At 42.8% G+C, this 13062-nt stretch overlaps 1 protein-coding gene across 5 annotated transcripts in view; it reads right to left on the bottom strand.

The window, feature by feature from the left end:
• The window catches only part of AIFM3 (apoptosis inducing factor mitochondria associated 3), a 49347-nt gene that overhangs the window by 5394 nt on the left and 30891 nt on the right, over positions 1–13062 (bottom strand). For all 5 annotated transcript variants that reach the window (XM_048514350.1, XM_048514352.1, XM_048514353.1 and 2 more), the window contains 11 exons: positions 12904–13016; positions 12146–12232; positions 10728–10819; positions 9131–9261; positions 7124–7239; positions 6936–7007; positions 5441–5504; positions 4990–5066; positions 4464–4581; positions 3815–3913; positions 2754–2829 (listed from right to left, as the gene is read on the bottom strand). In XM_048514350.1, the coding sequence (XP_048370307.1) occupies positions 2754–2829; positions 3815–3913; positions 4464–4581; positions 4990–5066; positions 5441–5504; positions 6936–7007; positions 7124–7239; positions 9131–9261; positions 10728–10819; positions 12146–12232; positions 12904–13016 (1045 nt within the window). The remainder of the gene's footprint in view (positions 1–2753; positions 2830–3814; positions 3914–4463; positions 4582–4989; positions 5067–5440; positions 5505–6935; positions 7008–7123; positions 7240–9130; positions 9262–10727; positions 10820–12145; positions 12233–12903; positions 13017–13062) is intronic.

Below are 13062 nucleotides of genomic sequence, written 5' to 3'. Positions count from 1 at the left end.
AACCAGTTGCATCTGGTGAATCACAAACTTGCTTATGAACACTAATTAGTGTGGAAGCCATTCCAGCCACATGATTGAGTTGTGCGACCTGGAAAGTTCTTTGCTCCTCTGCTTTTGCCGCAAAAACTGCTGCTCCTCTAAGCAAACTGAACGCACTAAACAATTTGTGATTAAAACTGTTCCCTGATGTTTTTTAAAAAGCCTATGGCCATGCAAAACTCATCCTTAGCTGGGTCTGAGGAGAGAGTATACAAGTAAATAAATAGGGTAAAAGACTGTGCCTTCCACCCCTGAAGCTGGTTATCCGTGCCATGGTGCCCAATCCAGTAGTTAAAGCCAAGTATCCTGTACAACATTAAGGGATGCTGGGCACTATGGCTCAGATTGCACACGGCTGCTTTTTCGGTGCTCTAAGCAATTGTTTGCATTTGGAACATCTTTCTTTCAACAAAGCAGGTCCCAATGTAAGAATCAGTAAACTCTCGACCTAACTCACACAGAGGAAGACAGGCCATTTCTTGCTAAACGTCATCTGTTAGGCACACACACTGTCCCCATTTTAAAAACATGGCTGTCATTTGATTATAGACAATATCAATTTCTTCACTGTCTTGATAGCTGCAATTGTACAGCTAAACAAGGCAAAAATAGTCCAGGAGAGTAGACCATCACCACGGAGAGACAAAGCAAGAGGAAGGCAGAGGGCAGCCTCTTCCCACATACTTGCCAGGTAAGCGGGTTTCTCCAGATTAGGCCAACGGTGAAAGAAAGCAAAGGTGAACAGAAGGCAGCCCCCTTATTTCCCAACATACAAAACCAGGTCAGCAAAGTAACTCTCTTGGGGGTATCAAATGTTCAGTAGACAGAAGCTGCCAGATTGGTCCCAGAAGATAAGACAGAAGGATATACCAAAACGATCCTTCGATAGCTGTTGGTCAGCATTGGAGCAAGCAGGTTTTCTGGCTTCCACAAATCTGTTCAACAGGCCCGCATAAGCAAATATACAAGATATATTTGGACAACGTTTGGTGTGGCTGATAATGAGCTATTTGGAAAGCAGTGTGCATGAATGCAATGGCATTAGTTTTTCTCTCGCTTGTAGCCAGATTTATCTGTATATCTACACGCCTGAAATGGGCCGGTTTTCAATTCTGGATGAAGAAGAGTTCTATTAAATGCAATAATGTGCATGCTCCAAAATGGATCCAACACAAGACAGATTTCACCTAGTTTGCATCTAAGAGACACAGCAGAGGCCCATCCCAGAGGCCCAGGAGGGAATGAGAAAATGGGCAACCCGCGTGTCCTGGTTTGAAAGAACAGCAGCCTGATTAGTCCTCGTTGGCAGATGTTGTTCAAAGTTACCTCCAGGACTCTACGCAGGGGGTCACCTTATTGTATAATGACCATCTCTTGGGGGTTCGCCTAGACAGCAGAACAACACATAATTTCAGTAGCTTACCTGTACCTGGAGTGTTATGATCTTCTGAAGCAGTTATTGAACTTACTACTGTGAATGGCCCCTTTCTATCTTGAGCCAACTACAACACACCCAATCTGTAAATCTGCCAGGGAAACCCAGGTAGCTCACACACAGCTTACATCTTCTGTATTCCTTCCACTGTGGTGCAAATGTAGTGGAGTTTACAGCAGTAGTGGGGCATCTAAACAAAGATTCCCCTTGCACTTTTCTTGCCTTGGTCTCCTGAGGCTGCCATGACTGCAGTGCTTTTTCAGGGCTTTTGAAGAAAAGTTGGTTCTTGACATATTGCTATAAATGTGTGACTAATTCCAATTTGTAAAGCCTGAAAAAAATCCCTCTGGTGTGTATAAAGGGAATGGTGCTAGTGCAGGCAGGAACTGCAAAAATGCACATCTTCCCTTCCTTATGGCTGCAAAGGAACGTGCCTTGTGATTCTTCCCAGAAATTGTACTTTGCAAAGCAGGTTTGGGAAAGACCATAGCAAAACAGGCGAAGTCATGGACACACCGCAAATGAGGACAATGTCATGTGTATGTACCTGAAAACAGTACAATAGTAAGGAAGCTAAGGTGGAGCAAATTTTCTGTGTGGAAGTAACTCCAGCATGACCCAGAGAATGCTGGGACAGGCTCTAAATGCAGTGCCAGGCAGTCTAATATGGAAAATCAAAGTACTCTTCAGGTTTCTCAGTGCTACTGTCTCTTTTAACATTCTTCTTTTCTTCATGTCATAGATGTCAAACTTGCGGCCCTCCAGATGTTATGGACTACAGCTCCCATCATCCCCTGCCAGCATGATGCTGGCAGGGGATGATGGGAGCTGTAGTCCATAACATCTGGAGGGCCGCAAGTTTGACACCTGAATCTAGTTTAATTAACTATTTTCTGCTCTCCTGCATCTGGCTCCAGCATTTCTGAATCAAACATTCATTGACAGATCTTGCGTGTATGTGTGTTTGGGGAAGAAGGGAGGTGGGGGTGGAAGAGACATTTTAAGGACTGCTTTTTACTGTGCAGTCAAATCCTTTGCTCCATGTTTCAGGAGCAGACCTGAAATGTCCTGCATAGTTTCTGGCCCCTCCTCATTATAAATAAAACTAAACGAAATGAAGCAAAATGGGGTCTGAAAAAGGATTGGAGGATAACAGGGAAAATACTGAAATGCAACACATTGCCAATGATGTTGTGTGGATTCTCTGTTAAAGCTGAATGAACGAATAAGAGCAGTTCTAGTATGGAAGTAACCTAAAAAGAGGATGCAAGGCACTTACTTGGTGTAAAAAGCCACAAATTTCAGTTCATCTAAGTCTCCTTGAATGATTACATCATCAAATCCTTCTCCATGGCCTGGGAAAAAAACAGAAACATAAAGACAGAGAAGAAGATATAAACAGGGTTGTACATACTCCTTTTCCTCCATGTAATGTTTGTTGAAAACAGCTAAATTATAACCTGTATAAATAATGCAAATGTATGTTCTTTTGATTTGCACTATTTGTTCCTTGATTTTATTATTCTGCATAATTTATTCTGGTTTTAGTAATCCTGCAGAAAGGTAAAGTGCTACATAATGGAGTAAAGTCCTGCTTCTGGTATCTGGAAAAGTTATTCAGTCACTTTGGTTTCAGTGGATTCAGTGAGCATTGCCTTTTCAAGTGTATTTTAACAGAAAGTTGACTTGAAACCTCTGCCCTCTGAAGCAACTGCAACCATCATTGGCTGTTAGCTCTCGGAACCTTAAGCCAATAAACAGACTCTGAAGTATTGATCAGCAGCGTTTATTGATGAGGTATTGAAGAACCATATTTGACAAAGCCAATTCTGATGAAACTGGCGTTCACAATCCCCTTTATTTCCCGCTGAAAGCCCCCCTCCGGTTTCCTAAGAATTTGTTAAAAACAGTCTTTGGAGTCGAGGTGCTCTGAGCAGATAGTGAGACAGCCACCTGGCTTCCTGCCCCACAAAATAAAGGAAGTAATTATTTTTTTGTGGGACAGAGGTGCCAGGGGAAGCCTAGTTTCCTACAAAGCATGTGAAGCCATAGAGATCAAGGATACACAGATGGCTGTGGTTATATATAGCAGGCTGGTTACATATATCTTTCAAGCAGCACTGATTTGTTATTTTAAGTAGTTACATAGAATTTGGAACACATCTCAATCACATAAATAACATCCCCCTGACACTTGCCCTCAACAGACTTTCCACGTTTAGGATTAAACATTCCCCTGTGTTCTGCAGCCGGCCTTCTCCCTTTCCAACAGAAAAACACTTTTGGATTTTCCTCACTGCAATCTTTCAATCAAGAAAATGTGACCAGTTCTGTCCTCACCAGTGTAGCGAATGCTTTTGCCAAACATTGCTGTCCACAGGCATGGGACTGTGCTGATTTCTGTCCCATGGGCCAACATGTTTAGAGCTGCTATACGTCCTGGAAAATGGGGATAAAACAGAAGCATTAGCCTAGACCACAAAAAAGAGGTGTCACATTTTGATCCGATTGTCCGTCCAGCAGTCTGTATCCCATGGTAACCAGCCAGGTACTCTGGGAAAACTGGAAATACATATAAAGGTGGTGATCCACTCTCACAAACGCCTTCTTCATTTGGTACTCAAAAGTATTTACACAGGACCTGAAGCCCATTGGCTAAGATCATCCTGATAAGGAATAAGATTGGCAAGGCCCACAAGACTCACGGGGTGGGGGAGAATTGAATTGCAGCTCCAGGCCCTACCACCAGCCTAAAGCTCTGCTCTGGTTCCCATAGGCAGGATACAAATGCAAAAATAAATACATATCCGGTGAAACAAATGTGGTAACTTAGTGTGGCTTTAGCCAATCACCATCATCTACAGCAAGCTGCAAATGCACTAGTGCAATTCCCCTTGCCTCTTCCTTTTCATTCCCTGGGTGGTGGCAAAGAGGGGCTCTGCTATTAAGGACAGCATTTTGAAAAGAAGAGAGAGAGAACAGCACCTACCCTGCATGTGGGCCATCTGCCAATGAGGGATGTTCACCTTCTTGTTATTCCGCAAGGCCAGCGGAAACGCAACAGCGTCACCAGCTGCAAAAATGCCTGGAAAGTTAGTCTGCATCATCTGAAAGGCACAGAAAAGTCCCATCCAATTGAGATGACACAGTGGCAAGTCTCACACACACACAGAAACAGGAATGGGAAAATGCTGTGACCAGTGATAGGATATAGCTGAATCTCCCACCTTGCCACTCACAATAAGCAACACCACAAAAGCCCAAACATGCATTCCTATTCCATCTCCCTCTCCTTCCAGAAGCACAGAGCACTGCAAGAACCTCTTTAGGCACGGAACACAGCCAGGCCTTTCAGCCAGGTGTTTTCAGATCACACTGGGTATTGTACTCTTATTTGCCCACACAGACCTGACTGATTCGGATTTTGTTCTGGTTCCTGCATGCTCATCCTGTTAGTTCTACCGACCACCACCTCATTTTAGTCTTTCCTTCCTGAATGCTTTCACAGGAGTTACCTTATTTACAACAATGAAGCCTTTGGAATCCATGTTAATGCCACTCTGCTTCAAGAAGCCTGTTGCGGGAGTCGCACCTGCCCAAATGAAAACAGAAATGTTGTAACTGACTCAAAAGTCCTGCCTTGTTGCCACCCAGGCCCAAAGACCCCAATTTTAGGGACCAGCTCCTATTCAGAAGTGATCTTGTGAACTCATTCCAGTGAGCAACATCACCTCTGACTGCGTAATCCTTATAATTTTGAAACATGATAGCCAATTACATCATGAATTTTCCTGAAATTCTACTTAGAAATCAATCCAAGTCACAAGGTCATGCATTCAAGATCTGGGATTTGCTGAAAGAGGTGATCAATGTGCCATCTGCAAACAGGACATCCTGGGGGCCCTAAAAGCCATTCAAGAACAATCCCATCAGTGATACAGCTGCACAGTGAACAGAGACACCTACCGATGCCTATGACACAGACATCAGCACGGAGAATCTTGCCGCTCTTCAGCACAACTTCCTTTAGCTTTGAGGAGAAAAAAAAACTCAGGAAATTAACAAACATACAACATCCATATCTTACACCACTTTGTCTTTAAACAAATGTGCACTATGCTATGGAGTAGATGGGAAAGTTGTTACTATCAACTGTGTCTGGCCTACAGGTAGCACCGTTTGGAGCAGTGGAAGTCCCACTGCTCATGATCTGAGTTCCTGCTCTTAGACTAACAAGCCGTACAGGCTACAGCAGAGCCAAGGAAAGTCCCCTCTCTCAGCTCCATAATTCCAACTTCTGATCTCTATGGCTCCTGGTGCCAGCTAGCATCTCTGATCTACCCACTAGGTAAACAGTTTAACAGCTCCTCTCGCTAATGGGTGCCACAAAGACATGGGAGCCAAAAAATGGCATAACAGCCAAATATTGTCCCCTCAGAGAGTTTTAGGGTCCATCTTGTGTGTCAAGCTTGGGCAGGAAAGAGGTTGATAGCTGAACTTTTCCTCTGGCCCTAAGATGTGCCTGGCTTTATAATGTGGCTAACAAATCTCTATTGTGTCATGCTGAGGTGATTTAATCAGTGCTTGGAACAAGCCATTACTTAACCTATTTGCACCCATCCCAGCAATCAATCAATATTTGAGAAAATAGTCAACATGTTATCTTGGGTCCTGATAACTCATCAAGCCTCTACTACCTTATTGGTGGAACCCCTGAAAAGTAATCGATTCTTTCTCTTTGATTTTGCTGCTAGCTTATCTCATATTGTCCCAGGACCCATTTTGGAGTATAAATATTGGTTCTTTAGCTATTTGTTGTGTATGTGTTCTGGATCTATGTGCACACCTCCACTTATGTGGGTTCTTTTTCTTTGCTCCTGGAAACACTGGTCTTTTTCTGGATATCCTCCCTTTTTCTCTTAGTCAGCTCTTGCAAGTTTCATATATTCAAGTCATTGCTTGAGATTTCCTGTTTGTATGATTTAATTCTTTAATAAAACCCATTTCAACCATACAACCGCTTGCTCATTTGAGAACTGCTACTCAGGACTATCCTGGTATACACAGATTATCAATCCCAGTTACCCTCTCTCAATCTGTCTCCAGCTAACTTCCTCAAACTAAAATGGAGACTGCTTACTTAGGGTAACAACTAAGGTGCCTCTAGATGCACAGTGTAACGAAGTAATAGTCCCAAGTGCACAAAAGAAGCAATGCCCACAACGGTCTCTTTTTCCTACTCTGTGCAGTACATGGAAAAGAAAATAGCGCACTTCCCAGCACTGCTGATATGTAGGAGAAGATACCTGCAAGCTACATCCTAATTTTATCATCAGCATCATTGGCAAGAACAAAGTGAATACATATTTTCTAAGTGGTCTGTGGGTTTTAAAGGAACAGTTGCCATATCTGGGTACACACCGGTACACCCTGCTCCTATCAACTGTCACAGGCGTAATACCTTGCCATCCTGTTCCCTCAGTTCTGATACTTCAGTCTGCATGTAGAATTTCACATGGTTGTTTTCAAACATCTATCCAAAGGGGGAAAAAAAGAACAGCATTAAATTGGCCCCATGAGAACATTGTCAGAAGTCTGATCAACCCTCAGAATGTTTCCCTGAAAAACAAATGATATAGTTGTAATTACTTTCAGGATGGCTCGCCCAACTTTCTCCCCAAAGAACTTCTTGAAAGGGACTTCTTCTAGCTCCACCACCGAAACAGAATGGGCCTTCTCAGTTAGGTAGGCTGCGACCTCCATCCCTGGAAAACAGAACTACTAATGAACCACGGCAACACTTGAATTGCCATCTGAATTCCAGCACTTTGAAACTTTGGGGGACTGGATGTAGACTTTATGGATCAGTTGCAAAAACAGCCAGAATTTCAGTTCCATTTCAGAATTTCAGACAAATTACCAACAATAGAAGATTGGAAAGACAAGGTGCAACAATTATACATGTTAGACAGAATGGCTCATCAAATAAGACACTTGCTTTACGACACTTACAAACAAAACTGGGAACTCTGGGCAAAATATATAAATGAAGATAACAATGTTATAACTTCTCCTATTGAATATTAAAGTAGATAAGATATAATGGCTTCTAGTAGATAGATAATTGATATGATTATTTAACAAGATATGTGATATAGTAAACGTTTATACTAAAAAATGTACACTTGTAACATGTATTTTGAGATTATTTGAATAAAAACTAATTTAAAAAAGAATTTCAGCTTCATTAAGATAGAGAACATCAGAACACAATTCACTGATAAATTACTCAAACATATTTCCATGGGGATTTGTGGATTTTGTGATTTTTACCCCTCAGGTCAAACCTGTGTGCGTTAGTTTTAAAACATTTCTAAACCAGTTTCTTCATCAGAGCCCAAGGTGGCTAACAATGATTCCACCAAAAGCATATTACAAAAATATAACATTAATTAAAAAAAAATAGAAGCAGCCCAGGCATTGGTTGTTCCTCAAAATAAATCACTTGGACAAATTTCTTTTGAAACAAAATAATGTTAATAGTGTTAACAAAATAATAATGTTAATAGTCAGCAATGAGGGGGGTCTGTCAGACCACAAAAGGAAATTTGTTCCACAAGTGAGCAGTAGAAATGGAGAAGGCCCCAGAATAAGTTTGCAGGCCAGTATAGCCCACAGGGACAGTATCCTCAGTACACCAAGATCTACTGAGCATAGCTAGAATGCAGGAAAGGCGAAGGGGAAAGACAATACTTCATGCTCGTTCTGTCTCCACTTCTACCATCTTTAGTGGCACCTAGCATGTAGTGCCTGAGAAACCACCTTGCGGATATATCTCATGGAAATGTTTTACTGGCACTCAGTAACTCTGCAAAGATTGTTGTTCAACTGTGGTTGACTCCTCTCAGATCATTACAGCAAAATGACCAGTACTAGAAATAAGGGAGAGATAGGTCAATCGTGTTCTACAGTTTAGTGTTTCCCCATTGCATTTATTTCTGCTGGAATTCAGAACATACCGTATATACTCGTGTATAAGTCGACTCGAATATAAGCTGAGGCACCTAATTTTACCACAAAAAACTGGGAAAACTTATCGACTCAAGTATAAGTCTAAGGTGGGAAATGCAGCAGCTACTGATAAATTTCAAAAATAAAAATAGATACGGTTGGGTGCTATTTGGGGGTCTCTGCCACTGATCCCCCATTTCACCAATCCTAAGGTCTCTGCCACCAACCTCTCCATCCCGCAGCTTGTCCAGCTCACCCAGGTCGAGAGCCAGGGGCCAGCCACCACCAAGAAGAAGGCAGAGTCAGAGAAAGCAGCTGAAAGGGGGGAGGCAGAGAAGAAGGTAGGAGAGAGAAGCAGAGAAGGAGGCTGAGAAAGTGGCTGAAAGGGGAGAGGCAGAGAAGGGGGGAGGCAGAGAAGAAGGCAGGAGAGAGCAAAGACAGGAGAGGGGGAATGCCACACAAGAATTAAGTGGGACCCTCACTCGCGTGTAAGTCGAGGGGGGCTTTTTCAGCACAAAAAATGTGCTGAAAAAGTAGACTTATACACGAGTACATAAGGTAATTGAAAAAGCAATTGTGGTCTGGCCACAAGAGCACAGTCTATTCCGGGAATCTTTAATTTTCCTTCAGTACAGAAGTGCTCACCTAGGAAAGAGGCACCCACAACTACCGCATTTTTGCTGGTGGCCAACTTTACCACTCGATTGGCATCTTCCACTGTCCCGATATTAAAAACATTTTCCACTTCTTTGCCTTTACAGCTAAGGGTCTTTGGCCTGAAAACACACAAAATCAGCCATCATATAATATTAAATACTGGTTGCCAAATGTCAGATGTTGTTCAGTACTGACTGCTGCGGAACATCAGCTGTCAGATATTGTCCAGTGTTTATCAATGCAACATCACTGGATGTCAGAGGTTGACAGCAAACATCAAACATTTGCTGAATATTTTGCGCAGATGGAGAATATGCACAGCGTGCTAGCCATCAGAGGAAACTGGGAGGGGAACATTCTTTTCTACTATCGTTTGAGCCTGACAATCAAACCTGCACCAAGTAATAAATTTTTAACTTAAAGAAAATCAGATTCCCACCGCTTTTGCCTTTATTAAGCCCACTTTACAGATAGGGTAGTCTGCCTTGCCCAAAGCAGCCCAGGATGTCAATGAAAAAGAGATCGATTTGGACCTACTCCTCTCTGGTTCTGGTCCAACAGCTAAGGAGCAAAACAGATATGACAGAAATTAGACCTCAACCGATCTGTAAAATGTAAACCGGACTCTCTAATGCACGAAGCCAAGATTTGACCTGGGCCACACAGAAAGTGGAGATGTAACCTTCCAAGCCCTGCTTGGGTTTGCTAATCAATCCCCAACTCCTTTCACTGTTTTGAGCCACTTTAAGGGGGGGAAATACAGGTTTCCAAATGACACATCTTTTTATCCCTTTAAAATGCTAACAGAGTGGCAAACCCAGTTTTGATTAGTAAAGTTGAAGGGTTAAAATCCTCTCTTTGCTTCCCATGTGGTCCCAATCCAAATCATAGGTATGTAGACACTTAATTTACTTATAACAGACTTGCCAAGATCCATGATTTCTGCTACCTCTGTTTTGGCCCTAGGCTACTGAGGCCTGTTTTCACATTGGAGTCCACGTGTCACTGCACATGCTTCGTGGGACCCACTGATAGATGAGATCTGGGAATTTTGTGCTTCCAACTTCATTCTTCAGGGTCTGATTGAGATCAGGACCATAGATAGCCAAGTGAGGGGACTTATGCATTCCCCTTGTACCATTTCCACAATCTAAAATGGTTCTAGAAGCAGCGATTTACTCCACTGGGGAAACTTGTGTGTACAGATGAGCTACATATGGAATTCCCAAACTGGAGCAGCTTTTCCAGGGAAAATTACATGAGAGTTAAAGCTGCCCGCTCTGAAACACCATGGTCCCACTCTGAACTGGGATCTTGCATGCTTGGCAATTAAATGCCAAGCACAGAACTCCCAGAGCAAGTCTGTCGACAGAACCGGTTGCAGACACTGCCTACATGGTACCAACTGAGGCTATTTGATGAACCATGATCAAATTACACCAAGTTATGGATACGATCAGTTCCAAGCAGCACAGTCATTACTGACACTGTAATGGGTTGCCCCACAACCCCTTCTTTCCCTCCAAGCTTTCTTATGTACCAAAAAATAGCTAAGGGGACACAATGAGTTCTGCTGAGCACTTACGTGCTTCCAGTGGCCAGCAGCAATTTGTTATATTCCATCTTAAACGCATCCTTGAAGACAGCAGTCTTGTTCTTGATATCTACAGCCACAACCTGCAACAAATTCCAAAGATCATTACAGGGAACCTCTACAAAGGCCACAGTCCAAGTCACCTTAAGTGTGTGGATGCTACTGCCCTGTCACTCCTCCCAGCATCTCCTAGTAATTTTGACTTAAAGAACACATTATGCCTTTTCTCCCTGTTTTTCCCTGGCTCTGCTCCAGGAAAGACAAGCTGCCAGGATGCTACATCCTGTATCCGCTGCAAGTAAACAGTTAAGAAAGACGCAAAGAAAGGGCAAAATGAGAATCTTGTACTGGCTGCCATTTCAGCTGTCAGTCAACTGTGACATGCATGAGCACTTCAAAATGGCAGAGCCTCCAGAAACCAGAGCATGGCTACATGAACAGGACGTTTCTCAAGGAAGAGGTGCTTCCCGGCACAGACATTTGGCACCAGCATTCCAGGTTAACCACAGATTGTGCTACATATGTTAACTAAACTATGTACTTTCTATCCTATGGTAGTCAACATAATACCTGAATACACTATCATGCCACTTCAGTATGGCAGTAAGAGTTTCACATTAGGCTCCAATCCCCACTCTGCCATGGAATCCTTCTAAGTGACACTAGACTAGTCACACATTTCCAGCCTAACCCATCTAATTGAATTGTTGTTCTAAGGATAAACTAGAAGAAGAAGAGTTTGGATTTATATCCCACCTTTCTCTCCGGTAAGGAGACTCAAAGTGGCTTACAAGCTCCTTTTCCCTCCTCTCCCCACAACTCCCTATCTTGTGAGGTAGGTGGGGTAGAGAGAGTTCCAAAAATGCATCTGGTTCACCAGATAAGCTTCACCCACTCAGGTGGAAGAGTGGGGAATCGAACCCGGTTCTCCAGATTAGAATCCACCTGCTCTTAACAATTACACCACACTGGCTCCCACAGACAATGATCTAAAAAGGTATTTTATGTCCCCATTTGTGAGAAAGAAGGATTTAAAAGAAGCTAAAACATTTTTAAATCCTGCCTGTAAATATCTTTCCTAGTTTCCGCTTGCCTCTTCCCCAGAGGAAGTAAACTACCCTTGGCTTCCTGCCATTTCACTTGGATGAGGAAGTATTTCAAAAGAGTGCAGGAGACATCACATTTGTCACTGCAGGGTTCCTTCATCGAAGGAGAATGATAGGATTTGAACCTCCCAACATTTTATGATCAGCCCCTCCACCTTCCCAGCAGCCATTCTGTGATTAGCTGTGCCCCCCCCCCCCCCTCCCAGCCCTGTTCTTAAAATTCCCATAGTGCCCGCAGGCTCAACAAGCTTGAAAATCTGTTCTAACCTGCTTCTGAGTCTAACCCTTCACATACATATTTACCTGCATTTCTGTCAGGACCTCAATGTCATACATACGAAAGAATTCTTTAGGTCTCAAAGCGATCTGATCGGGGTGGCAATCCATTGACTGAAATGAGAAGCCATTTTTGTCCTCAGACATTGAACAGTACAAGGGTAAAGAAATGTTTAGACCCTTCTAAAACAGGATCAAACATGAATTCTACAGAGGCCCAAACCAAGGAGTTCTTGCCATCAGCTTCTGAGAGACCATCCATGGCCTGAAAGAAACCAACTGAGTCAATCCTTATTCCACCTTCCCAGGCTATCGAAAGGGCTGTGCCCCAAGAAGAAGGCAAGGGCCAGGGCGCTCATATTATCAACCCCTAAAAAGTCACACAAAGGCCAGACACAATTTCTACTGCTTCTTATTTTATCTTTTAAAATGTTAAACTGGAAATTCCCTTGGCTGTCTTGACAAAAAGGTGCCATATAAAGGCATTACATAAGCAAATAAGTAAATAATTCCCATTCCAGTACAGAGTATTGGTAATTGTTGGAAGGCACAAGTGAAAGTAATCCACAGAAATCAGGATTCTTTTAAAAAAGGACTCCCCCTTTCCAATTCCATGAGTGGCAGGTTTCCTTGAGTCTCACGAAAAACATGACAACTACTCCTCTTTAAAAAGCAAAAACCAAGACTGCTCCACTGTTTTTCAACTCAGTGTTACAATTCAAGCCAACACGTGCGGTGCCTTTCCCTCAGCCAAAGGAATGGAAAACGTGCCAGAGAATACAAACCTTACTTAATTTGGGTCTGTCATAGGGCAAATGTCTATCCATTGTGCACATGACAATTCTGTCTGAGAAACCTTCTTGCCGTAATGTTTCAGCACATACTAATCCAGCGGGGCCTATGGAAGAAATGAAATCTATAAGCTTTGAGTCATCTTTCACGGT

Source organism: Sphaerodactylus townsendi, linkage group LG13 (genome assembly GCF_021028975.2).
Source record: "Sphaerodactylus townsendi isolate TG3544 linkage group LG13, MPM_Stown_v2.3, whole genome shotgun sequence".
In the NCBI taxonomy this organism is placed as follows: domain Eukaryota; kingdom Metazoa; phylum Chordata; class Lepidosauria; order Squamata; family Sphaerodactylidae; genus Sphaerodactylus; species Sphaerodactylus townsendi.
This window is presented reverse-complemented; position numbering and strand designations above follow the sequence as displayed.